A 27,461-nucleotide genomic window follows, 5' to 3' on the forward strand; every position below is an offset into this window, starting at 1 on the left:
TAGAACATTGTTGTCACTCCAAAAAGAAGTGCCATCCCCATTAGCAATCTCTGTGGTTCATCCTCTCCCCTCAGCCCCCCCCCAGTCCTGAGCAATCACTAATCTGTTTCTGTCTCTGTAGATTTTCCTCTTCTGGACATTTCTTATCAACGGAATTGAATAACATGTGTCCTTTGTGTCTGGCTTTACTTAATTAGCATAATGTTTTCAAGATTCATCTGTGTTGTAGCATGGGTCAGTACTCCATTCCTTTTAGTGCCTGAATTTTCATCCATTGTGTTGATATGTGCTGTTTTATCCATCCATTTATCAGTTGATGGATATCTGAATTGTTCCTAATTTAAAGCTATTATTTGAAATGCTGCTGTGAACATTCCCATGCAAGTTATGGGCGGAATGTGTCACTTTCCTTGGATATGTACCTAGGAGTGGCATTGCTAAATCTTATGGTAGCTCTGTTGCACATTTTGAGAAACTGCCAGACTGGTTCCCAAAGCAGCTGCACCTTTTTTACATTCCAACTAGCACCATGTGACAGTTCTGATTTTTCCACACCCAAGCTTGTTATCATCTGTGTTTTTATTGTAACCATCCCTGGGAATGTGAAGTATCATCTCATCATGGTTTTGATGTGTGATTCCCTAGTGACCTATGATGCTGAGCATCTGTTCACCGTGTGCTTAGTGGTGACTCATATATATATGTCTTGGGAGGTCAGTGTCTATTTATATCCTCTGTTAATTTTTTAATTGACTTATCTATCTTTTATTTTTGAGTTATGGGAGTTCTTTATATATACTGAATACAAGTCACTTATCGGGGTTATCAGATACATGGTTTACATATACTTCCCCCGCCCCCTGTTTTGTGAGTAGTCTTGTCAATTTCATGACACTGACATTTAATGCACAAAAAGTTTTAATTTTAGTGAGATCCAATTTATCTTTTTTTTTTTCTTTTCTTGCCTGTGCTTTTGGTGTTATATCTAAGAAACCATTGCCATTAGGTCAGGAAGATCTATTCCCGTGTTACATTCTGAGGATAGCTCTTACCTTTAGGTTTGTGATCCATTTTCAGTTGACTTTCATGAAAGGTGTGAGGTAGGGGTCCAACTTCATCCTTCTGCATGTGGACATCCAGTCATCTCAGCATCATTGGTGAAGAGACTGTTCCCTTTCTGTTGAATCATCTTGTTACCCTTGTTGGAAACCAACCGACCACTTTTAAATGTCCATTTCTGGACTCTGCATTCTGTGCCCTCAGTAGGTTTGTCTATCCTAATGGTAGAGCCACACTCTCTTGATTACTATAGTTTCATGTTAAACTTTGAAGTAGGGAAATGCAAGTTGTCCCACTTTATTCTTTTTCAAGATTATTTTGCGTGTTTCCTGTCCTTTGACCTGTCAGAATGGCTAGAACCCAAAAGAAAAGAAATGACAAGTATTGGTGAGGATGTCCATATCAATTTTAGGAGGAGTTTTTCAATTTCTGCAAAACTGCAGCAAGAATTTTGATAGGATTGCATTGATTCTAGAGTATTGACATATTAACAGTCTGACCCATAAACATGGGATGTCTTTCTGTCTATTTGGATCTTTATTTTAGCAGTGTTTTATAGTTTTCATTGTGCAGGTTTTATACTTCTTTTGTTCAGTTTATTACTAAGGCGTTTTCTACTTCTTTTGGTGCTATTGTAGATAGATTTTCAACTTCCAGTTCATTCACAGGATTAACTGTTCATAGACATACAATTGATTTTTCTGTACTGATCTTGTGCCCTGAAATCTCACTGAATATCTTTATTAGATCTAATAGTTTTTTAGTGGATTCTTAGAAGTTTCTATGTGTGAGATTGTGTCATTTACAAATAGAGATAGTTTTACTTATTCTTTGCTAATCTGGATGCCTTTTATTTCTTTTTCTTGGGCTCCTTGTCCTGGCTAGAATTTCCAGTACAATGTTAACTAGAAGTCTTGGTCCTGATCACAGGGGGAAATCATTCATTCCTTCTTCATTAAGCATGATGTGAGCTGTGGATAGTTCCTCGATGTTCTTTATTAGATTGAGGAAATTCTCTTCTGTTCCTTGTCTGAGGGGTGTGTGTGTGTTTTCAGGGAAGTATGTTGGCTATTGCCAGATTTCTTTTTTTGAGTCTCGAGGCAGTCATACAGTGTATTCCTTATTCTGTTAATATGGCTTATTATGTTGATTGATTTTCAGTTATTAAACCCTGTACTCCTAGGATAAACTTCACTTGGTTGTGGTGTATAAACTTTTAATATGCTGTTAGATTTGGTTTGCTAGGATTTTGTTGAGGATTTTTGTGTCTGTTTTCATAAAAGATATTGGTCTACAGGGTTTTTTTGTGGTGCCTTTGTCTGGTTTTGCTGTCAGGGTAATGCTAATATCATAGAATAAACTGGGGAATTTCTTTTTTCTTCTTTATCTTGGAAGAGTTCATGAAGGAGTGGTGTTAATTTTTCTTTAAACATTTGGTAGAATTCACCATCAAAGCCATCTAGGATTGGGCTATTATTTGGGGGAAGTTTTAAATCACTCATTTAATCTCTTTACTTATTATATGTCTATTCCGGTTTTCTGTATCTTATTAAATCAGTTTTGGTAGTCTGTGTTTTTCTAGAAAATTGTCCATTTCCAGAACTCTGTTTTTTCATGTGAATTTGAATTATTTTTTGGCATCACTTGCTTTCAGCCTGAATAATTTCCTTTAGTATTTTCCTACAGGGCAGTCTGCTAGCCATGATTTCTCCTGTTTTTGTTTGTGTGGGAATATTTTTATTTCACCTTCATTGTTGAGTGATAGTTTTATTGGTTATCCTTGGTTAATGCCACTGCCTTGACCTCCATTATTTCTGAGTAAACGTCAGCTCTTGATTTTATTGGGCTTTCCTTATATATGATGAGCCATTTTCCTCTTGCTGCTTTTGGCATTTTCTTTGTCTTTCACCAACTTGAATATCATGTGTTGGGGTATAGCTCTCTTTGCATTTATTCTACTAGGAGTTTGTTAAATTTCTTGGGTGTATAGGTTAATTTTTTTACCCCATCAAATTTTAGAAGTTTTCAGCCATCGTGTCTCTGAATATTTTCTGCTCCTTTTTGTCTCCTCTCCTTCTAACACCTCAGTGACCCCCCCACCATGTTTCTCAGAGGTCTGTTTATTTTTATTTGTTCTTTTTTCTCCCCACTCTTCAGATTGCACAATTGCTACTGATAGGTATTCACGTTCATGGGCTCTGTCTTCTGTCAGCTCAGATCTACTGCTGAGCCCTTGGTGAATTTACCACTTCAGTTTTTGACCTCTCAACTCCAGAATTTCTGTTTACATTTTTTGAAGTAGTTTCTGCCTCTTTCCTGATGTTCTCTGTTTGATGAGACATTGTCCCTTCCTCACCTTCAGTTTTTTAGACATGGTTCCCTTTTGTTCTTGGAGCTGTTTTGAAATCTGCCTGCCAAGTCCAACATCTGGACCTCCTCAAAGGTAGTTTCTATCACCTGCTTACTTTCCCATGTGTGGCTCACACTCTCCTGTTTCTTTTCATGTCTCAGAAATTTTGGTGGAACTGGACATTGTAGATGATATATTGAAGAGACTCTGGATGTTGATGATGCCCAGGACCTTTGCCGTGCTGTTGTTTGCTTGTTTATTTGTCTAGCGACTTGGCTGTACTGTTTCCATAAACTTTGTTTGCCCTGCAGTGTGCAGCCACTGATACTGCCCCCAACCCAGCAGCCACAGCCTTGGGCCTGTGCATCATCTCCCTGACCAGACAGCCCCCGACTCCCACCCCAGGAGAGTGGTATTCACCAGATTCTCTCTGTCTCCTTCTCTGATTTTCCTGGAAAGCCTCTGGCTGTTCGGTCTCTACGGGTGTCACCCAGTTAGCTTTCACTAGCAGCTAACTGGTTTCTATGTGGTTTTGAGCATGCTCTCATGTACAATCTGTCTGCAGTATGACCCATTGAAATTCTGAGCCTTTCACAGAAGCAGGATATTGCCAGTCTTTGAGCCTTGCTCAGACCCTAGGAGGGCCCTTACCTCTCTTTCCTTGGTTCTTTCTATTACGCTTTTGGTTGTTTTGCCATTTTACTCACTGTTGCTGGCATCTTGGAACTTCCGGCCTCCTCTTAGTTGCTCAGCTCACTACTAAAATTTCTGTTGTTTTAGACAATGCCTGTAGGTATGAGCTTGCACATGCTCTGCTCCAAATAAGGTCGGTCCTTTTAAGGAGAACTTTGGAACTGGCCATTCTGCTTCTCCCTCTGGGAAAACCACTGCACTTGAATGAAGGGCACAGTGGCCCACTTCTTCCAGAGTGACAGCTTGGCCTACGAATGTGTCACTGGATGTGGATGGTAGCCCCTACTCTTCTTGGCTTTTTCTTTTTAGAATGAGGCCTCTGCCCTAGAAGCAAGCTGCAAAGGGGCTGTCAGGGTCCAATATTCTTGGCCTGACATCTCTGGGATAGAGTCTTCACCCAGCAGTGGGAGCCCCAGTCCTCTTGGCCTGTACTTCCTGGAGTTAACTTTCTGCAACACAGAATTATGTACTGGGAGGTGCCAGGTGGCGTGCCTTTCCCAGGGTCAAACCGTAACCCCAGACTGGCAGCAGGAAGGATAGATAGTTCCGTCTTCTAGGCCTTAAAGCTTCTGGACCCATGAGCTGGGGAAGGTATGGGTAGCAATTGTGGCCAAATGCCACAGACTTCCACTGTTCTTACCAAGATTTCATAGATGTTCTTGAATACACGTTTCTCCCTTTGTTGTATGGACTTCAGGACAACTTCCAGATACTTTAAGTGGTTGTTATTTTTAAAAATAATGCTTACCAGTTAAACAGTTATCTTACTGAGGAGAGGGAGTTCACTGACCTCCTTATAGGTCCCCTGTAGACGTTTCCACTTGCTGCCTGTTTTCATAAATCAGGTTTTATTGGGACATAGTCCTGTCCATTCACTGATGTGTTGTCCATAGCTGAGCTCATGCCCGGGGGCGGAGCTGAGAGTTACAACTGAGATCATGTAGTCAAAATAGCCACCGGTCCTTACAGAGATAGTTTGCTGAGAAATGGCGGCATTATTTTTCTATTTTCTGTGTGGAAGACAGACCTGCAAAATGAAATCCTGAAACCAGACAGCAGCCAGGGCAGCTGGAGTCCGTCCACCTCCTGTGCTCGTACCCGCGGCTCAGGGGTCAGGTGAAGAAGGGATGGACAAGTAGTATGCCATTGGAACTGCAGGAGAAGTTGTGGCAGTCGGCTCATTTGAAAAACATCCTTGTTATCTGCTTTTGGTTGTGTGTCGTATTGGTCCATTGTTAAATATTTAACTTTTTGTGATATCTTTTCTTGTTCTGTATCAGTATTCCATTTTAGATCTGATGCAGTATTTTTACATGTTGTAATCATCTTCCTAAAGTGGCCCTAAGTGTAAGCATCCTCCCTGTGGGAGGCCAGGGAGCAGTGTGACCATATTCGAGCTGTAGGTCTGTGTTCCCTGAGTGCCGGTGTTCTGCTCACTGCATTCATGAATGTTTACTGTGTCAGCTTGTCACCCGACCTTCATTTCCATTGTATGTCCTTTAAACATAAGCAGGTATGTTCTGTACATCTCTGGAGTCACTGGCCTGACCTGCTGGTTTCTTTGTGAATTGCCCTCTGTGGGCATGCCTTTGGCTTCACCCAGAGACATGGTGTGGGGTGTGGGACAGGCTCGGGCTGAGAGGACAGAGCGGACTCGACAAGACATGGAGGACTGTGGGCGGCCGGGGTGGCAGTTGGGGGAGGGGAGCAGGGCAGGCCGGCATCTTGCGGGGGCTCCTGACAGGGCTCTGAACTTCTAGAGGGTGTGGGGTCCGCTCTTCCAGTGCCTCCAGGGCCAAGCAGACATCAAGGGAACAGCAGACTGAAGAGTATGGGGCATCCAAGTGGCCCTGGAACAATGGGTCATAGGAGTGACCTTCTGTCTTGCAGCACTGCTTTAAAGGACACTGCATCTGGCTGACCCCTGACATCCTCAAACGGGATGGCAACTGGGGTGCCTGGAGTCCATTCGGCTCCTGCTCGCGCACCTGTGGCACAGGCGTGAAGTTCAGGACCCGCCAGTGTGACAACCCACAGTGAGTCAACCCCACTGTTTCCCACCCTCCTGTGTGGTAGCTGAGGTCCCCGAGGCCCCTTGCCAGCTGGCCCTATCCTGCAAGGCCGCCATGGCTGTCCACCACTTCTGGAGAGGGTGTGAAGGCAGGCAGCTCAGACTTCTCATCACCATCCCTGGGAGCAAGCAGAGACTCAGAGAGGGGAGGGTCTTGCCTCAGATCACACAGCCTGGGGCAGAGCCAGCCCTGGATGCCTGCAATTTTGTCTCCTAGGCTGCTGGCCTGGGGCCATTCCCCACAACCTGGCCCATACCCTGCTCTAGATACTGACTTATTCAGCCCTTCTTAGTCAAGGACATGGAAGACAGAAGTTGTAGCAGCAATGGGGATAAGGCAGGGGGCTCTCGTGGGCTCCCAGATGCCAGGCAAGAAGAAGGGTCACCAACATACCATCCTGGGCATGTATGATAGGGCTTGCCTAGGGAGGGTGCCCCCGTGCCTGCCAGGCTCCCACCCCAGCTGTGCTCCTCCTCCTGCCTCCTATGAAAACCCCAAATTCTGTGCTCTGTTGTCCTCCTTAGGTTCCTTTAATGTCCCTCCATGGCAGCCCACTCTGTGAATATCTCCCAGGTCTGGGCCCTGCCAGTCCTGCACTGTGCCTCCCCCAGTGCACTGCCCGGGGAAAGGGAGAGTGCACAAAGAAGGCACACAGGTCTGTGTGTGTCTCCTGGGCCCCTGCAGCGCTTTGTGACTGCAAAGTAGAGTGTGGGGGCCTCAGTGAGCCCCACGGGCCTCAGGCAGCCTACTTCATGGATTGATTGTGGGTGCATGTACAGTCATGTAAACAGGACCCCCCACAGATGACCACTCACTCTGGTCTTCCACCTACTCTAGGGAGGCCCCACAGCTGCCAGAAGACATATGGCTTTGTCTTTCTTTGGCTTGTTTGGTGTTTTAAAGATCCTAGTTTACAGGAAAATACAAAAATATCTGGAATTTCACATTACAAAAAAAGAGAGAGAGAGAGAGAGAGGATCTTATTTCCAGCTTCCAGATTGGGCATCCCTGCAACACCAGGCCCAAATACAGGCTGATGGGCGATGAATGACTCAGACCAGCCCCTTCATGGGGCAGCCCGACCCAGCCATCTCCATTCACCTCCTCCACCCACCTGGACCCCCTCGATATTTGGGTTGGGGCCCTAAGACCTAAGCCTGAGTCCTAGGTTCATCACCCTGCCTTGGATCCTACCACAGCCTTGCAGGATTGGGTATGACTTTATGTTCATGTGTGTTTTTCTCGGAGAGCAGGGCTCTAGTTTCATGTCAACTTCTCAAAGGAGCCCGTGACCCCAAAATTTAAGCCCTCAGGTACACGGGCCCTCAGGCCCTTCCAGATAGGCTGGGTTCCAACCTCTGTAGCAGTTCCCACACCCTGCTTGGCCAGGCCCCAAACCAGCCCCCAGGGAGCCAGAGGGGGTCAGCACTCTCGGCTCTGGGCAGAGAGGTCGAGTCCACATTGGTCTGGAAGGGATGTGCCCTGGGGTCCAGCAGTAGGAAAGCCCAAACCCCAGGGGCATCAGCTCGTGCCTGGAGAACTCTCTGCCTGCTTCTGACCAATTCCTACCCGAGGGCTCCAGGCCCTATCCTGGTAAGGTGCAAAGTACCCCACCTTCCTCCTTTCAAGCAGTCCTGAGGCTATTATGCCTGCCTCTGGATGACAAAGGAAATGTTAGGACCCCAGAGGCTCTGGGGTGCTGGGTGAAGACCACCAGGGTTCCCAACCCACAGCACAGTGCCTGGCATGCAGCAAGGCTCAGGACCTACGATGAGTCTCTCCTGCCCCTTCATGTGCTGATGGAGTGACTCAGGTCCAAGCTGCACAGCTGAGAGGGCAGATCTGGCCCAGTGTCCCAGCATCTAGGCCCTGAAGCCTAGTGCCTGACTCTGGGTGCTTTGGCTCCAGAAGACCCATCACCAGGCCAGTCTTAAGGTTAGGGAGGTGGGTTTCATGTTCTCCTGTCCTTCTGAACCTGGTACTCTAGGGAGTTTCTACTCCTCCGGCTGCCCCAGCCTCCTTGGTGGCAGCAAGAGACCAGTGCAGATGTGACAGGAGCTATCTGTTCGTGTCAGCCGTCAGGCCCAGTGCCAGCGCTCCCTCCGCAATAGTGACGGTCAGACAGCACTGTCAGGATGCAGTGACAACTGTTCCCACCATCATCAGGCAGCTGCAGGGCCCAGAGCATTTCAGAGCTCCTGGGCTCCATGCAGCCTCTGTGTCAGCAGCTCAGGCAGCCAGTGCCTCCCCTTTCGTGCAACCTCCCCGGGGGTGACGGGGGTGACTGTGAGCCTGCGCACTGTCCCAACTATAGCTGCAGCTCCCTGCTTGTCTGTCGGCAGCCTTCCCTGCAGCACAGAAGCCAGCGTGGCAATGCTGCGCAGTTCCCAGCTTCCCCTGCTTGCTGGCCCGGGCTCCCCGTGTGTCCTTGGTGCTCCCCACTCTGTCACCGCAGAACCACAGGTGGTCTAGTCCCCGGCTCTGCACTTGGTCTTCCTCACCCACCTTCCCTGAATTCTCCAGTTCACTTTCTAGTTTGGAGTTTGCATGACTCTCCATTGGAACCAGTACACCTCCTTCCTGCTCCTCCCTACACCTATCGAGGGGATGCCCTTGTCAGTGACCCCATGGGTAGTGGCCGTGGTGTAAATCTCAGAGCTGCTCCTTCTTTTCATCCACCCCATCTTGGGTGTCTCCTGCTGCTTTCTCCACAGATGTCTTATATCACTTTTCCCCACCACCTTCCCTCAAGAACGTGGCCCTGGGGAGGGGCCTCAAGGACGCCAGCCTCATTCCTTGTCCACTCTGCTGTGCCATGCACAGCCACATTGACCACCCTGTTATGTAGGTAGGGTGACCCTTGCCCAAGTCTCCGGTGGGGCCTCAGGTCCTGCTCCGCACTGCCATGCCAGGCAGATGGCGACGCTGAAGTCCCCAGCTCCTCCTGGGGTGCAGTCCCACGGCTGGCACCTTTTCTGGCCTTTGCCATGGGGCTAGTGCTTTGTGGGTGAGTGCTGTTCTCAGAGAAGTGAGGGGATTAGGAAAACTCAGCCCTGGGTCCCTGAAGTGGGGGGAAGCCAGAGAACAGTGTCTGCTGCATTCCCGACCCTTGTCGGGAACTTATGCAGCAGTATTCTGCTGGTTTGGAATTGTTCTTTGAGTTCCCACCATGGGTCAGGCACAGTCCTAAGCCCAGATGTGGAGGAGACTCCCTCACCTCCTCCATCTTGGGGTTCATGTCCCAGGAAAGGGCAGAGCCGTAACAGGCAGCCACAGCCCACTGTTGGTTCAGTCACAGCGATGGGAGCTGGGGGTGGGGGTGCACGGAGGGCCCAGCTGATGCTGCCTTCCTGTGGTGGTCCCAGAGGGAGGGATTACCAGTCCCTTTATGCTTCATGGATGAGGGGGATTGCCTGGGCCCTGCAGCTAGGACAGGGTAGGGCTGGGTCCCTTCACTCTGCACAGCTGCCTCCCACACCTGAAATTCAGGACAAGTGGCACGCCATGTGCTGGCCTCTTCCTGATGGCACGGAGCTACAAGGCCTTCCTCTTTCTCCTCCAGCCCAGCCAACGGGGGCCGCACCTGTTCAGGCCTTGCCTACGATTTCCAACTCTGCAACTCCCAGGACTGCCCTGATGCCCTGGCTGACTTCCGTGAGGAGCAGTGCCGACAGTGGGACCTGTACTTCGAGCACGGCGATGCCCAGCACCACTGGCTACCCCACGAGCACCGGGATGGTGAGCCCCCAGGGACAGAGTAGAGCAGGTGCTCAGCGGCAGTGCCCCAGGTTGCGGACAGGCTGCAGCTATCAGCAGAGCCCATGGGGGCCCAGTCCTAGAATTTTTAAACATACCGTGGGAATGGGTGCCAGGGCAGACAGGGTCCCCATCCTGGAGAGGAGCTACAGTCTGGAGGGAAAGGCTGTCAGAGCCTCTGGGATCTGTGCCAACATCAGCCTGGCTCTGTTGGGAAAAGCTCTTCCTAAATCCAATAGCCTGGGGCCAAAGTCCCCAAGGCAGACTCACCAAGGGGGCTGTAGTCACCTCTCCCCTTTCACTTTCTGTCCCAGGCCCAGGGTAGTCCTGTGAAGGGCAGGTATTTACCAAGAAAAGTCTCAGGAGAGCTTCTCCCTTGTATGGTGCTTCTCTTGAGCAAACTTGGGGAGCTAGCGAGCCGTGCAGCTGGGCCTCCTCGCCAGCACCCTGCCACTTCCCTTCCAGCCAAGGAGAGATGCCACCTGTACTGCGAGTCCAGGGAGACTGGGGAGGTGGTGTCCATGAAGCGCATGGTGCACGACGGGACACGCTGCTCTTATAAGGATGCCTTCAGCCTGTGTGTGCGTGGGGAGTGCAGGGTGAGTGCCGTGGGGATGGGGGCACAGGGGTGTGGGGGCCACAGCTCAGGATGTCAGCTTCCTGGGGTTATGGGGCAGCCTCATGGGGGCTAATGCAAAGTGTTCGAACCAGTGCCTGGAACAGGGAAGGCACGATCTCTTCTCTGTGCCAAGGGCCCTCAGACTTGAGTGTGTCTGTGGGCTCCCGGGGAGCTTGAGGGCCCCACCTCAGGTTCTGACTCTGTAGCTCGAGGTTGGGCCTAGGCGCATGAATTTTACATGCTTCCCTGGTGGTTCTGCCGCATGTGGTTCACAGGTGACCTGTTCCAGAGTGCTGCCTCCTTCTCGCACTCTGCTGGGCCCAGACAGCTCATTCTCCATCAGGGCAGCCCACCATGGGGCTTGCTGGTTTGGCCCTTTGTAGAAATGCCCTGCTGGGTTTTCCATTATTGCATCTTTGGCTTCAGTCTCGGGCTGTCACAAGAAACAACAGTGCAATAACCTTGCATTACCATCATGGCGTGAGCAGAGGCCTGCCCTCTGCCAGGCTCCCTAGAAATAGCTGGAGGCCTCCATGGAGTCTGATGAGGCAGGACCGATTGTAGGATCATAGAGGCTGACTTCTGTCTCATTTTCCTGAGAGACAGAATCTTCAGGAGGCCTCAGGCAGAAAGCCTGGCAGATTGCCGCAGGCACCCCAGAGAAAGAGGGCGAGGCCAGGAGAGTGAGGAGGTAGGGTGCGGGGCGGCCAGACTTGTGCTCAGAACTTCTGTCCACTCATGGAGGATGGTAGCCTGCAGCAAAGGAGGCTCCTCCAGACACAGTGGCCAGGGACTGGAGGGGAGCCACCCTGCTTGAGTCCGGCATGGAGGCCACGGTGCACAGTCCACTCAGGTTGTGAGACCACATATGGAGGAACAGAGACAGCAGCATTGCCTTTGTTCCTGCAGGGTTTAAATTTATGGAGGTGACCTAGTGACAACCCAGAGAGGCCAGTGCTATTGAAGGAAGAACGAGTTACTTAGGTTTCCTGAGAGAAAGGCTCACCTCACTATGCAGGGCCCTATGGGGAAGCACCAGGTTTAGTCGGGGGTGGGGGGGGCTAAGAAAGGGGTTGGGGGGCAGAGTTTTATGGGGGTTTCCTCAGGAAAGGCAGGCCGGACCCAGGAAACAGTTGAGGATGGGCGGGATCTGGGCTAGAGGGGAGGCCCCGGCTTCCTGCCACCTGGCCTGGGGATGATTCCTGGCAGGGGAAGTATCAGCTTGTGCGTGAGAGGCCGATCGAGGTGGTTATGGGGAATTGTTGTTTTACATACTACGAAACGTGCTCCCAGACCAGCCCTCTGCTACCCATAAAAGCAGGCATGAGGGAGGGGCAGCTTGTCCCTAGCCAGCAAGTTCAAGTTCTCAAAACACTGTAAGACATGGAGGGGTAGAGCTGAGTGGAGTCGTCGGTTGAGCGTCTCACTTGGTTGCAGGTCAGGTCATTATCTCAGGGTGGTGGGATTGAGCCCTGTGTCAGGCTCTCACTCTGCCAGGAGTCTGCTTGGGATTCTCTCGCTCCTTCTTCCCTTCCCCTTGCTCATGCGTGCATGCTCTTTCCGTGTCTGTCTAAAATAAAATAAAGTCTTAAAAAAAAAAAGAACATCGTAAGACACAGAAGAAATTTAGAACCATGACCAACACCAGCAGCATTACATTTACTAATAGAAGTGGCTTTAAGCAGCAACTGCGATATGGCCGCAAACATAATAGAGAAGCCAGAGCATCCATTCACTGTCTCCGGGGCTAGAGCTTCACTGCACCATTGACAGTTGAAGAAGAGGAGATGAAGAATTTCATTAATGGTGATTTTAAAGGAATGACAGCAGGATGAGCAATTTCTGGCATCATTGGAAAACAAATATTTATGGGTTTTTTTTTTAAAGATTTTATTTATTTATTTGACAGAGAGAGATTACAAGTAGGCAGAGAGGCAGGCAGAGAGAGAGAGAGAGGAGGAAGAAGGCTCCCTGCTGAGCAGAGAGCCTGATGCGGGGCTCGATCCCAGGATCCTGAGATCATGACCTGAGCCGAAGGCAGCGGCTTAACCCACTGAGCCACCCAGGCGCCCCACAAATATTTATGCTTAATGTGATCATATAGCAGAAGTTCTAAAGCAAAGGAGACGGGTTGGGACCACACTGAAGACGTGAGCAGTAGTTAAGATGAGGTACCAAGTCCTCACAATGCCTGGGGACGTGCAGCCCTTCTTGTGAAAGTATCTCGTGCTGGGTCAAAAATCATGCCCGAGTGGACGCTGTCAATTAGGGAATATCAAAACATGACTCAAGAAGGTTAAAAGTGAAATGACAGCAGAAGACGCTTCGGGAGAACAGAAATCCACGTGAGCATACACATGTTCACACAGAGAAAGGAATGAAAAGAGTATCAAGAATTAAATGAAGCCAACAGAATAAAGGGCACAGTCCACTGCCCTGAGAAAGTAATAGTGAGTTATCAAATATATCATCTGAAAATGGCATTGAGAAAGGCAGAAATTGAAAGAAGCTAGCATCTGTCCTGATCTGAGGACTTTCCTGCAGGATTTCGTAACAGAGGGGAGGGGAGGGAAGCAGCACCTCGTCAGCTGTGGGCCCTTCCCCATGGGAGAGGGAGACCGCCATCTCCGCCAGTGTCCTCCAGTCTGGCTTGGACTGCAGCAGAGTTCAGCTGCCAGCCCTCTCTGGCCATTGCCTCAATGGGCAGCAGCCACACAAAGCCTCTTGGGGACACGGGCCCTCCCCAGCCTGAGCCATCAACCCCAGTAGGACCACAAGTGAGATTTCAGACCCACACAGTGACCCTGGTTTTCATTAGCCTCTTCTACTCAGTTAATGTCTTACGCGCATTTTCCCCCTTATTCAGGCGCTGAGTATTAGAATGGCATCTCCTGAAGGTCTGTAGACACTTACCAGGGATGCAGTCTTCCCCCCGGCCCCCCGCTGTGGACAGTGCTTGCTTGCTCTGGGGGGTCAGGCCTCCTGATGAGCTGACCAGCAGTTGCCCAGACAAAACCGCTCCTCTCTAGGGCAGGCCGGCTCCTGTCCGCTGTGATTATTAGACATACCTTGATTCCAGAAAAAATAAAAGGTGATTAAAAAAATGCCTGAGAAGTAAGGAAAAAGGGTGACAAGCCATGTTAATATCTTTGGAGTTCTGACAGATCAAGTACTTAATTTATTCTGCTTTCCCTTTTGCTCACCTCTTGTGACTCTTGGAGAAAAGTCTCCATTGGAACAAGTGTCTTAAAATGTAGCCTGTTGGCTTTGTTTTCCCTCTGTCCAGATACCCTCCTTCTGTTCCAGCCAGCTGAATTTCTAATTAGTGTTTTGGGCTGCAAGTCTTTTTAGAAAGAGCACATGAGGGCGCCTGGGTGGCTCAGTGGGTTAGGTCTCTGCATTCCGCTCGGGTCATGATCTCAGAGTCCTGGGATTGAAGCCCACATGGGGCTCTCTGCTCGGCAGGGAGCCTGCTTCCCCTTCTCTCTCTCTGCCTGCCTCTCTGCCTACTTGTGACCTCTCTCTCTCTGTCAAATAAAAAATAAAATAAAATCTTTTAAAAAAAAGAGAAAGAAAGAAAGAGCACATGAACCAGTGAAGAGCTTCTAGAACAGAGTTGGTCCTCTGGTAAGGTTCACAAAATGACGTGGGTTTCGGAGTCTGGAGTCTGGGAGAGCACCTTCCAGATGCTGCTTTGTTCCCTGGCATGCCTCTCACCTGCCTCTACAACTCAGAGGCTTTTTGCTTCTGGTTTATTCTGTCTGAAAGAGAGCATGAGTCCCCCTCGGGTGAGAGGCTGAAGCAACCCTTCTCACAGGGAGTTTAACTGTCCTGGCCTAAAAGCGGGTTCTCCCCGCCCCCCCCCCCACACCAACTCCAGCCTTCCCTGAAGAAGGGAGCCTGTGACTGTTTCCAAGGCCCATCTCCTCCCCCCCCCAGCAAGAGCCCCCACAGGCTGGGCTGCTCTGATACCATGTCATGAACATGGAAACCAACTCAGAGTGAGAGCAGCTTGCCTCCTGAGACCATTCATCTAGAAATGGCAAGTGGGCACATTCGGTTCAGGCTTCTGCACCTTTAAAGACCAATGTTTTCATTTGGTCTTCTTTTTTCCCTGGTAGATCATGTTGTCTTCCGTGGCTAATTCTATCCCCCCCACCAGGAACCATTATAATAAACATGAGCATGTTCATTTCAGTGATTGTTTTTCACCCCGCTCACTTTCAAAAATGATTCAAAGGGCTTATGATTACACTGGAACGGGTAAGACCAAACACCATCAACATCTGTCCACACCTTCAAACATGATTTATGAACCACTCCTCTGTAGCCTTTTCATGGTGCAGAGCCCCTGCCCTGCAAGGCCCTCGTGAGACAAAAGTCAGAAATCAAAGAGCAGAGGGAGAAGTGGGTTTTTCCAGAGGAAGGTAGCAGGGATGACCTTGAAGGGAAAATTGGCTCTGAGCTTCCTGGCAGCCTTGGCAAAAAGGAAAACCTGTCACGCTCTGATGCACTCTAGGACAGGCAGAGGGAGCCGACTAGCTCAGAGGATGGGCTGTCTTCCTTGGCTGAGCTAGGAGAGAGTAGCCTCAGGTGACATGCTCAGGCCCATCCTGCAGGAGCTCCTTCTGTGGAGTTTCCCTGGCCCTGGGAATGGTATGCTGCCATAGCTATGGAGAGTAGAACCTGAACTTGTTACTACCTTGGCTGGGTGGCCCAGGTCAAGGGAGCAACCCTGCTTAGTGTGGAATAATTCTGACACTGGAGTAGGTGATACTGAGAGGATTTCTTGAATGAATGGAGTTCCAGTTGTTCTCACCAACTCTTGTCAACTCCTGCACAGACACCCCAGAGACAGACTCAAGGGGGCATTGTGTTCTTGGGGCCTGCAGGCCCAAGCTTTGGGTGAGAGCCCCAGCCAGGCTGCACTGTATGGCCCCTGGGAGAAGGGCAGAAGCTAGGTCTGATTCACAGCCACTGGGACAGAGACATCCATGCAGAGGCTAGCTCGCCAGGCCAGGCCAGGCTCGGCAGGTGGCCCCAGTCAGGCTGTGCAGAGCCCTCTGAGGTCACACTGTCCAGATGAGCAGAGGAGGGGCAGGAAGCAGCATTGGTGGCCTGTGGGTAGGCATACAGGGTCTGTCTTGCTCCAAAGCCCGGTCTCCTTCCTCTGCATCAGAAACCTCTAAGGAGGGTGTAGGCCTGAGCTGCAGGGGGAACAGATGGCAGGGCCCTGGGGGCACAGATTGGGTTGGGGGCTCAAGTGGGCAAGGCTGTTGAGTACACACCGCACACCATCCTCCTGCAGAAGGTGGGCTGTGACGGAGTGATCGGCTCCAGCAAGCAGGAAGACAAGTGCGGTGTGTGTGGAGGGGACAACACCCATTGCAAAGTGGTCAAGGGCACATTCACACGCTCCCCCAAGAAGCTCGGTGAGTGAGCCCCTCCCTCCACCCCCGGTGCCTGATTTTCTGCTGTACCTGGCAGGATGGGGAGGAGGGGGGCATGAGAAGGGGAGGGAAGAACCTAAGTCAGGTACAGCCTGAGCCAGGCTCCAGGCTGTGTGGGGAACAGAAACCTGGATCTCAGGGGTCAGGGCAGAGAATGCCAACATACAGGTGCACAGGGCAGATCTCAGTCTTTATTTGAAGGCTGGGGCCTGCATAGGGCACCCCTCCCTTGCCTTCCAAAGCTGCCCAGCTGGACTCTGGGTCCTTTACTCCCTGCCTCCTCCCTCCAGCTGGCTGGCAGCAGGACTGCCCTGGGCAGGCCACAGAGTCACACGATGGGGCTGGGGAACTGGGGGTCCCGGGCCAACCTGAGCTCTGGGAGAACAGCCGTGTGGGCGGGCTTGCAATGACTATACCACTGTCCGAAATGGGGAGAAGCCACCTCGGTTTGCCTCTTAGAAGAAGGCCATGGCCTTGACTCAGAGCCGGCACCAGGGTACAGAGTGATTTTCCATGGTCCCATGGAAAGCCCAGGGGTCTTCGGTTTGCAGATTAAATGGCTGAGGTCTAGGAGGCCAAGCCGTTTGCTGAGAGTCTACCTTGCAGATATGGCATCTTGGCTTCAAGCCCAGGTTTGGCTCCGGGGTCACCCTGAGGATTCCCTCGAAGTGTCCCATGGAAAAGGCCCAGGGAGCACCTGAGGAGCAAAAGGGCTTTGGCCAACTGGGACACAGTACCTTTCCCATCAGCCCTTGTCCAGCCAGGCAGGTGGTCAAGCCCATGAACCATGGGGCCATCTGGAATGGCCTTCGAGGGTGAGACCCCTCTGTGTGTTGTCCACATTCCAGTGGCCTCTTCTGACTCACTTGGCTTTATCTTCCCATATCCCAACAAAGGTTACATCAAGATGTTTGAAATCCCCGCAGGAGCCAGACACCTGCTTATCCAGGAGGCAGACAGCACCAGCCACCACCTGTGTGAGTCTCTGAAGCCCAGCAGTTCTGGGCGTGGCTAGAGAGCCCAGGGGCAGAGGTCAGGCTGGGAGGCCCAGCCTCTGCTCCACCTCCCCTGTCCCTGGCTCAGCCTACCTGGGGGATCTTTTCTGGGGTCTTCTCCAGGTGGAGAGGCTGGGGGCTGGGATCCAAGGGCACCTGGCAGCAGCTAAGGAGGGACATGTATCTAAAGCATGCTGTACTCCTAGCCCACAGAGTAGTGACTGCCTACCTCCTCTTCCATCTTAAGGCCAAGGGGGAAGGCTCCCCCTACCCACTGGAAGGCAGGCAGAGTCTGCAAGCAGTGTCTGGGCAGCAGCCCCCACACCAACAAGAAAGCATCCTGGGCTGGCCTGCAGATGGGGTTACAACCTGTATTTGCATATTTCCAATTAGTTTAATTTTAAACTCAAGAGATGCTACCTGGAATAGGGCTTTTTGGCATTTCTTGCAAATGTGGTTGCTTGTACTACTCTGAGTGCCCTCTGAGACTGCTGGGATCCCTCACAGGCCTTCACCTGTCCTCACCCCCACCAGCTAAAGGAACCTGGGCCCTCCCTCTTGGGTGGTCATGGGCTGAAGTCCTAAGTGATGCTGGGAGTCACGGGGGAAATCCAGACAAATCCATTCTCCCAGTTTGGGCCCCACCCTCCTCCTTGTGCCATGGAGACTGGACCGGGTCAGGGGCTCCCCAAGTGCCACTGTCTGGCACCACCACCAACACAGCGAACACCCCACTCTGTTTAATGCACTTTGTTCTTTCTTCCCTGTTTTAAGAGGAAACTATATTGCTACCCAAAATGCAAAACCACTTGCCTTAAGTGGAAGGAAAAACCTAAAAGTTGGTTCCTAAAGGGGGAGACAGACACTTGAATCTAAACACATTCCGGCTGCAGGCTCCAGGTGTGAGGCCTGATCTCTCTGCGTGAGAGGAGCCAGGGTTGATGGCCAGTTGAGTGGCTGCAGGCCCCTGCTGAGGGATCTTTGTGGGGTGCACAGAGCACTACAGGACACTGGTGCAGAGAATGATTTCCTCCTCCTCAGATCGCTGTCTGGGGCCCTCAGTAGCTGCCTTCCACACTGTGGGATGCATGGGGCTTCCTGACCAGCCAGTTATTGGCTCCCAGACACCTGCTGATCCTGGGGTATTCCATGTGTCCTGTGCCACCCCCTGGTCAAGCCCGGTCTCAGAGGATGTATGGGGGCCTCGTGAGGCAGCAGGTTGGGGTGAGGAGGCTCTGCCTTTCAGCTGAACCTATGCTCACCCCATGGCAGGAAGCTTCACCCCAGCCCTGTACCCCAGTGTCCAGCAGATGCGCTGCACCCAGGAGGCGGGTGCGGGGTGCGGGGGACAGTGGCTCTGAGTCGACTGGAAGGAGGTGATCCTACAGCGGCTGCTTGAAACCCCCACACACACCCCCAGGGACTGTGGGGCAGATCCAGGAAAGGGCCCTGGGCAGGGTAGCTTCGAGGCCGAGGCTGGCTCCCATGGCTATCTGGGCTTCCACTGGCACAGGCCCCTAGCAGAGGGCAGCTGGAACAAACAGAGATCTGCTCCCCATCACTCCCCTCACCAGTCCAGACCTGTGGACCCTGCCCGCCTCTCTCTCCAGTGCACCCAGCTTCTGCCCCTGAGTGATCATGGCTGGGGGTGGGGGCTGTCTTCTGCCATTCTCAGCCGTCAAGAACCTGGAGACGGGCAAGTTCATTTTAAATGAAGAAAATGACGTGGATCCCAATTCCAAATCCTTCATTGCTATGGGCGTGGAGTGGGAGTACCGGGATGAGGACGGCCGGGAGACGCTGCAAACCATGGGTCCCCTTCACGGCACCATCACCGTGCTGGTAAGTGGAGGCAGGGGCCAGGCCTGCCTGGGATGGAGATGGAGGGGCTTCCTGGGGCCCCTGGACCTCCCTGCATCCTTTGGACCCCTCTTGGAAATCACCCCTGGCCTGCCCTTTGGACCAAGGGTCTCCATCTGTCAGACTTGGAGCCCTGAGACATGAGACTCTGGGCTCTGCATTGGGCCCTGGGGTACAGCAGTCCAACCCTCCCCTCTAAGGGCTTCAGTTTCCTCCTCCAAATGACATTCGTGGCCACCTTTTATCATGTCTGCTCATGTCTGCCATCCCATCCAAACCTTGCAATGCCCCAGGAGTGACTGACGGGGTTCAGGAGGTTAGCCTCCCAAACCCGGCTCATACCAGACTTTGTCCCTAAGCAGGGCTAAGCCCCAACTCTTCTGTGTCCAAGACCCACTTCTGGATGAATCCAGAATCCAGAGGGGTGAATGAGAATCCAGAAGGGGCTTGATTTTCTTTTCTTTTTTTTTTCCCAAGATTTTATTTTTAAGTAATCTCTATACCCAATGTGGGGCTTAAACTCATAGCCCCCAAATCAAGAGACACCCATCTCACTAATAAAGCCAGCCAGCGCCCTGGGGACTTGATTTTCTAATCGCTTTTTGGAAGTTGATTTCCGTCACAAAAATAAGATGTTTTATTAGGGAAAAATGTCAAAGACTCTGGATAAGGCTCACAGGCCTTTAGCTCCTCTGTGAGAGTGAGTGGTTGGGTTTAGGCACCTGAGCCCAGGATCCGTGTGTGTCACACGTGTGTGCCCCTCTACTCAGCTCACCTCACTTGCAGGGACTTCACCCCTGGAAGTGCCCTCAGCGACCTGCCAGTGGTGTGAACAAGTCAGCCGCATAAACTAAGGTGAACTCGAACAGAAACACACATAAAATTTGGTTATGTAATGACAGTGGGTGAAAGTACCCTGACTGGAGGCTGGCAGGACCCTGGCCCCATGCTCCTCCCCGCCAGCCATGGTGCAGGATCGGTGAATCCGAGCTTTCCGACACTTTCTAGAAGATAACCATGGCCCATAAAGAGAACCGGCCATACATGGGCCGGGGCGTGTGTTTCTAAACTGGTCGGTGAGGGCAGGTGGACAGCACAGCGAACGCACTCACGGCCGTCTCTGGGCGCAGGTCATCCCACAGGGTGATGCCCGGATATCGCTGACATACAAGTACATGATCCATGAGGACTCACTCAACGTGGACGGCAACAACGTCCTGGAGGATGACTCCGTGGGCTATGAGTGGGCTCTCAAGAAGTGGACTCCCTGCTCCAAGCCCTGCGGTGGAGGTGAAGGGTCTTCTCAGAGCTGGTCGTGGGGAGGCTCCTGGGAAAAGGGGTTCCTGAGCCCACGGTGCCCTGCTGACTTCCTGGCCTGAGGGACATGCTCAGCATGAGAAGACTGGCCCCAGGGGCAGGAGGCCAAGGCAGCAACGCACCTGGTGGGGGGCAGAGGGTGGGCAGGAAGGGGGTGCTCGGGGCAGCGGACCAAAGGCAGCCAGAAGGGCTTGTGGGCATCGGTGTTATGGCATGGAGCTGCATCAGGAAGAGAGGGGCTGGCCTGGCAGGAGGCTAGTGTGAGGGTGGCGTGGGTGGATTATGCCTCACGAGGCAGGCCCAGGAAGGACTCAGGTCATGCTGGAGATCAGGAAGGGGGACCCCTCTGTGGAGGTCACTCCCCACACTTATTCAGAAGGGCCTCCCAGATTACCAGATCTCCCTTTATATCAGTGTTTTATGTTTCCTCCTTTCATCTGTGAGTTATGCCCTGTACCTCTATGCATCTAGACAGAAGGGCCTCCCAACTGTCCTGGGAGGAATGGGGCTTCCTGCAGAGGTGTCCCACCTGCCCTGGACCTCAAACAGTCCACAGCTGGGTGGGACATACAGACGGGCAGGAGATTTCTGGTCTCCCACACGTGCTCACTGCTCCTGAGGGGCTGGACGAGCTAAGAGGCAAGAGCAGGTGGCCAGGACAGGCTCTGTCAGGGTCCCACACCTAGAGGACTGAGAGGATTTTGCCAAAGAAGAGGTGACTGCTCCCATGGCTCAAGCAGGTGGACAGCTCCTTCTGCAGGGCCCCCACCTGTGCAGATGGCACCCCCAACCCTCCCTTGAGTATGTCCTGCTGACTTTCCCTCCTCTGTATCTCGTGGACCTATCTGCTGTTCCGTCTGCCCAGTGCTGGCACCATCCTTGCTCCCCAGCTGGCCCTTGTGTGTCCACTGTCACCCCAGTGTGAGCTCCTAAAGGTCTCTTCTTGGCATCCCTTCCTAGTGCCATAGTTATAGCAGCTCCGTCCACTCTTTGGATAAAGATGAGATTCTCCTCATGGCCTGTGTGGTCTGGGAAGCTTGCTGACCTCTTCCACTGCATCAGTACCCCTACCCCTTGCCCACCAGGCCCTGGCCACACTGGCCCTAGCTGCTTTTCCTGGACATGCCATGTTCTTGCCTCAGGGCTTTTGCACAGGTTGTCTCTTCCCTGGAAGCCACTCTGCTGCCTTCCCACTAAACCAACGTTCCTCCATTCTCTGCTTTCTAGGACCTCTCCAGATACCCAGCTTAGATCAGGCTGTCCAGCCACATTGTCTTGCGACTCACTTGGTAGCCTGGGGTGTACAGACGTTGGAGTTGTTGACACACTGGGCTTTATAATTCTTGTGGGGTCTGTCCCGTGCGTTGTAGGATGTTGAGCAGCATCCCTGGCTTCTATGTGCTAGATTGCAAGTGGCACCCCCCAACCCCAAGTTGTGACACCTAAGTGTCCCAGATACTGGCCGATGTCAAAATCGCCCCGTTGAGAAGAGCTGTCCTAGACTCCGGTGAGAGGAGCCTTGCAGGCCATGTTTCTGTGCTAAGCCATCTCCAGGCTCATCGCAGCGCCTCCACGTGGGTTGATTCGAGGTAGAATATGTGGCTGAGCAATGGAGAGGAAATAGAGCCCTCCCTCCTGCCCCAGGAAGCCAGTTGAGAGACCAGGGAGCAAGGTGGCCACTCTCCCCTGGCCTCCCACTCGCTGAGCCTGGGGTGATGGGTGGACATCAGGCTGGATATCTCCAAGGCCTGGCCCTGGCACATTGCCCGCCCCCCACCCCATTAGAGGGCTGGGGGAAAAGGGGCTGAAGCTGCCCATGGAGCTGCTTCTCTATGCCCCGTGGAGGGGCCACACTGCCCCATGAGCCCCCTCAAGCTCTTGTCTTCAGGCTCCCAGTTCACCAAGTATGGCTGCCGTCGGAGGCTGGACCACAAGATGGTACACCGAGGCTTCTGCGATGCCCTCACGAAGCCCAAAGCCATCCGCCGAGCTTGCAACCCACAGGAGTGCTCCCAGCCAGTGTGAGTGCCCGGGGCCACCTGGCTCCTCCAGCCCCAGTCACTCAGAGAGACAGGCCTGTGCATCCCTTCTTCAGAGACCCCAGCCTGGGTCCCGTGAGATGAGAAGGCAGATCCCCAGGGGCTCCTGGGGAGGCAGGTGTGGGCTCTAGGCCCTGAGTGATGCTGGCCATCACATCCCCTGCCATGTTGGTGGATTTTTTCTCCCTCAGCACGTGTCATGGGGTCTGAGACCCCTCAGGCTGTGCCGTGCACCCCTGCTTTGCACATGCTGCACTGAGACGGTCATGTGTGTCTTAGAGATGATGACATGTGCTAATGCCAAGATGGGGAAACTGAGGCTCAGTGGGGACTGGCCATCTTCAGGTCCTGTGGTAGATATTCCCCAGACCGCTCATTGCGGCAGCCACAGCCTTGATCCTTTAGCCCAGGGCTTTGGCAGGGCTGCATTTCCAGTCCCAGGTTCCTTTCGCAGGGCCCTGAGGGGAGAGGGTGGTTGGTACTTAGGCCTGTGGGGGCTGAGTGGGGACAGGTGCTGTGGGAGTCCCTGTTGCCCTGAAGGGTCTGTGATGCCAGCAGCCATGGAAGGCAGAAGGCAGAGCCAGGAGCCTGAGAAGGGACAGATAACCAGGGCTCTCCATGCCCCCACCTGGCCCCAGCAGGGCCTGCAGCTGTGTCACCTGCTAGATCTCAGTCAGAGCCCCTGTCGGGCTCTAGGCTGTCTTTCTGATAAAGGGGAAGATGCCCCGGGGAGGCAGGCTGCCTTCTCTCTGCACCCCTGGGCCACAGCCCAGCCAGCTCTCCAAGGGGACTGACCTATTGCTCTGCCCCCACAGGTGGGTCACAGGTGAATGGGAGCCTTGCAGTCAGAGTTGCGGGCGGATGGGCACGCAAGCTCGCTCTGTGCGCTGCGTACAGCCCCTGCACAACAACACCACCCGCTCCGTGCACACCAAACATTGCAATGACGCCCGGCCCGAGGGCCGTCGGGCCTGCAACCGTGAGCTCTGCCCTGGGCGATGGCGGGCTGGACCCTGGTCCCAGGTGAGAGGGCCCCCTGGCCTCGCATCCTCAGCCCCCAAACCCAGCTTGGGCAGGACTGAGGGGGTCAGAGCGCTCCACGTAGGTCTGGATGCAGTTCTTGGCCCAGACCACATCCCGTGGGTCTCAGGGCACGGTGGAGGCCACACGGTCCATGCTCTGTCGAGAAACTGACTGGAATGGGTGTTTGCACTACAGGGCAGAGGCTGCCATGTGCTATAGGAGCTTAGAGTCCTGGGAGAACGGGGGCAGAGGGGTGGTCTGGAAGACCAAGCTGGTAGGAGGGAACATGGGGCAGGGAGGACTTGGACCGGGGCTGGAAAGAATAGTGAGGCTGGTCTCAGGGGCTGGAGCAGCAGTCCAGGGCCAGGGCTAAGCTGACATGAGTACTGACACCCAGCTCACAGGCCTGGTGGGTCAGGGTCCTCAAGACGAGCCTCGGGCTCAGTGATTCACCGGAAGGACTCACAGGACTCAGACGTCATCATACCCACAGTTATAGTGCATTTCAGCAAATCACAGGGTAGAATCAGCAAAAGGGGAAGGTGCATGGTCAAGCCCAGAGGAAGCCACGCACAAGCTTCCAGGTGTCCCCTTCTGGTGGTCTCCCAGGGCACACTTGGTTCTCTCAGCAGCAGCGTGGGATGGCATGCATGAAATGCTGCCAGCCAGGGGAGCCCCGTGGGACTGGGTGTCCAGGGGCTTCCGTGTGTGCCTGACTCTGGTTATCCAAGCTCTAGGCCCCCCAGGTGGGAGAGCAAGTGCTCACTGTCAAACACACTGTTGGTACAAACTAACTGGACAGACTGGTGCGATGTGACTCGGGGCCTTAGGTATGCAGAAACGCTCTCCGCAGACAGAACATCCTACGAGCATGGTCCCCAGGAGCTTCCCAAATCTTGGTCCTGAAAGCAGGCCTTCTTTGGGGCTCTGTAAGGTTTGAGAAGCCTGGGGACTGCCAAGTCCACCATTTCCTGCACCGTGTAAGGTGAGGACTGGGGCATTCTCCCAGTGGGCCTGGTCTGAACTGGGAGCCAAGCCGGGAGCGTGGGTGTGATGGCTTTGAGCCTGTCCTCATGCAGTGAGGTGGAGGGGATGCCAGGCTGGAGGGGCCAATGAGGGGGTTGGTAGCACAGGCCCTTGTGTCCAGGAGTCCTCTGCCACAACTCCTGGTCTCCATCAGAGCATTCCCAGTAGCCCCTAGCGTACAAGAGGCTCTTCGTGTCCTGGGTGGGCTTCCTTCAGCCAGAGAGGGAGATGCCTGTTGAGAACCTGGAAGTGTCAGGCTCTGTACATTTGCTCTAACTCATAGTAACTCACAGAGATAGGCCCATGTGTCCCCGACTTCAGAGACTTAGGAGGTTGGGGCAGCCACTCAAGGCTGGGCAAGGCAACACTGGCCTCTAGCTCATACTCTACCCTCTGCCCTCCACCACCTTCCACGTGTTATCAGGTCACATGTGTGGGGAACTCTTTTGGGCCCAGCTGACCAGGGAGGCGGGCCCTGACTCGTGACTCTCTACCTGCAGTGCTCAGTGACCTGTGGCAATGGCACTCAGGAGCGGCCCGTGCTGTGCCGAACTGCAGATGACAGCTTCGGGATCTGCCGGGAGGAGCGGCCTGAGACAGCCAGAATCTGCAGGCTGGGCCCCTGTCCCCGTAAGCCTCCTGCTGCCCCCAGTCCCAGACCCCAGTGTACAGCGGGCCCGGGTGAGGAGGACTGGTCTGGACTCAGCATCTGTGACCTGGAGGAAGGCACTAAGGGCTGATCTTTCTGTAGTCAGAAATTGGAAGAACTCATCCCTGACTGCCTTCCTGGCCACTCCTCAGTGGTTTGGGAGACAGAAGCAGATTCATGGTGACCACGTGACCACCACCTCCTGACCCAGTGGGGCTCTGCCAGATGAGGCACCCAGGTCCATGCAAGAAGGGGGTGCCTGTGTGAGTTGGGGTACCCATGCAAGGAGGGGGTGCCTAGTGCCCTCTGAGGAGAGCAACCAGAGCACTGTCTGCATGCAAACACTTTTGGTTCTAGAAAAAGCTCAAGATGTAGACCCCACTGTGAATCCCATCTACAAAGGAGGGAATTCAGGGAGGTCAGATGTGCCCACCCAGCCAGGCAGAGGGCCACAGCTGGGATTCACTTGCTCCCTATGTTGCTGGGGAGCAGGCAGGGTGGGGTCCTGGGTAGTGAGTAGCTGAGACCCAGGAGGCCTGGTGTGAGGTGGGAGAGAGGCAGGAGGTGGCCTGGACCGCCAGGGCCTCTCTGTCCCAAGGGTCCTCAAACGCCACATGGGGGAGTCAGAGCCCTCCTGCTGATCCTGCATGCCTGGGGTGGTGGGTGCTGGCCCAGTGTGGGGCCTCAGGAGCCACATCCCCTCCTTTCCCCTCTAGGAAACATCTCCGATCCTTCCAAGAAGAGCTACGTGGTTCAGTGGCTGTCTCGCCCAGACCCCGACTCACCAGTCCAGAAGACCTCGTCAAGTAACCGGCCCGTTTATAACTCTGCCTCTGCCCTCCAGTGCATGCCCTGCGCCCTGTGGAGCTTGCCGTGGGCTCCCCTCCTCTCCTTCTATGGAAAACTTCCCTGACTCTTCCTGAGCGCTCTCTCGGTTCAATCTGATTTCTCCTGGGCCTCTGTGCTAGGCCGTCTCCTTTGGAGCCACCCTGGCTGCCTGGCTGGGAGGGCTCGCCTCGCCGAGGCATGGCCCCAGGGCACTGGCCTCTTGTAGGGGGCCAGGACCTGGCTGGTGATGGCGTGTAAAGGGGCAAAGATCTGTCTTGGTGCTGGAGGGGCCGGAGGCCAGAGTGCACATGTGACCGCTTGGTGACCACCTCTCGGGGCCACACCCCTCCAAGCTGGAGCTGCAGGTTGGAAGTCAAGGGGGAAACCCACCAGTCCCCTTTCAGACACTGCCCACCAGCGAGGCGTGAGGCCAGAAGGGGTCTGGGGCACACAGTGTTGTGCCGCCATGCCGGGTGGCCCAGCCCCAAGATTTCATGGGTATGTCGGGGCTCCCCGGCGGTCCCTGCTGTTGCTGCTGCTGCTGACCCTGTGCTCAGTGTGTCCTCCTGACTCGTGCGACTGTGGCCTGCTTCCTGTGGCCTTTGTGTCCAACTTCCACAGCCCTTGTCCCCCGTGCCCCATCCCCTTGGGGGGTTTGGGTCACATGGAGGTGGCAGGGAACATGTCCCTCCAGTGGGACATGGGGACACACCGCCACTTCACTCTCTGTCCATTAGCTCCAATGGCCTTTTCTCATCGTGTGCACATGACCCCATCCATGGAGGTGAGAGAGTGAGAGATTGAGAGAGAGACTGTCTGATGTGGATGCGGCCACCTACCAGTGTGAACAACTACAGAATTACCTCAATTTTTATTGATTTTTTGCTTAGATAAAACTATGTAGAAAATGCCTTAAAGTTGAAAGGTAACAGAGTTGGCTGCTAACTCCAGCTTCAGAGCGGGGTCGTGATCCCGGTAGGAGGCAGGCAGCACCAGCCCAGGTGGAGGCCGCCCAGCTCATCCACGGTTTCTCGTAGCCAGGGGCCTGTGCAGGGGGAGCCCTGGGCGTGCTGGCTCCAGCTGGCTCTGCTCTGCTGAGTGGAGACCCCCTCTGAGGCCGTGCAGCCAGTTGGCGCTGACTGTTTGCTGAGCCCCCTCCCGGGTGCTGCCTTACACAGAGGGCAGCGCACCGGCCTCCCCCCGCCCCACGTGCCCCGGGCCCCTGCGTCGCACCCCAATCCCCACCCTGCCCCACCATCTGCTAACCGCACCCCGCCGCCTCCTCCCCGGCTCTGACTACTGTTATGTACATACTTGGTGTGTAACGCGTACTAATTCTCACGACTGTTAACTTCCAACTTTGACTAGGCCACGCGAGTGACTCTGCCTCTGGGAAGGTGCGGTACGGTCCTGGGCATCGTGCTGTCTGTCTATATGCACTTTGGTTTATCAGGGATATTTTATTAGTGTTTTGTATGTATCCAATGACGTAATACCTAGGTTCCATTGTCGTCGCTTTTCTGGTTTTTTTATGAGACAACGTTAGTGTGTGCCAAAGTGACTGTGGAAATGACCTTTTCTCCTCACTAACGATGGAAAGACTTCCTGTCATGCATCCCACAAATAAAGTCAATAAAAGTTCCGTGAAACTGGGTGCTCGGGTTTGGCCCGGGCTGGCTCCTTCTCTTCACCTCGCGGCTGGCAGCGCTGCCGAGCTGCTGCGGG

General features: G+C 53.4%; 1 protein-coding gene across 1 annotated transcript in view; it reads left to right on the forward strand.

Moving 5' to 3' along the window:
• Positions 1-27,461, forward strand: part of ADAMTS2 (ADAM metallopeptidase with thrombospondin type 1 motif 2) — a 219,276-nt gene that overhangs the window by 183,376 nt on the left and 8,439 nt on the right. Inside the window, exons 11-21 of the mRNA XM_044262614.1 lie at positions 5,993-6,138; positions 9,737-9,912; positions 10,396-10,529; positions 15,858-15,981; positions 16,896-16,976; positions 18,670-18,836; positions 19,985-20,144; positions 22,060-22,192; positions 23,026-23,233; positions 24,760-24,889; positions 25,625-25,714. Of these exons, the coding sequence (XP_044118549.1) occupies positions 5,993-6,138; positions 9,737-9,912; positions 10,396-10,529; positions 15,858-15,981; positions 16,896-16,976; positions 18,670-18,836; positions 19,985-20,144; positions 22,060-22,192; positions 23,026-23,233; positions 24,760-24,889; positions 25,625-25,714 (1,549 nt within the window). The remainder of the gene's footprint in view (positions 1-5,992; positions 6,139-9,736; positions 9,913-10,395; positions 10,530-15,857; positions 15,982-16,895; positions 16,977-18,669; positions 18,837-19,984; positions 20,145-22,059; positions 22,193-23,025; positions 23,234-24,759; positions 24,890-25,624; positions 25,715-27,461) is intronic.

Source organism: Neovison vison, chromosome 1 (assembly GCF_020171115.1).
Source record: "Neovison vison isolate M4711 chromosome 1, ASM_NN_V1, whole genome shotgun sequence".
Classification (NCBI taxonomy): Eukaryota; Metazoa; Chordata; class Mammalia; order Carnivora; family Mustelidae; genus Neogale; species Neogale vison.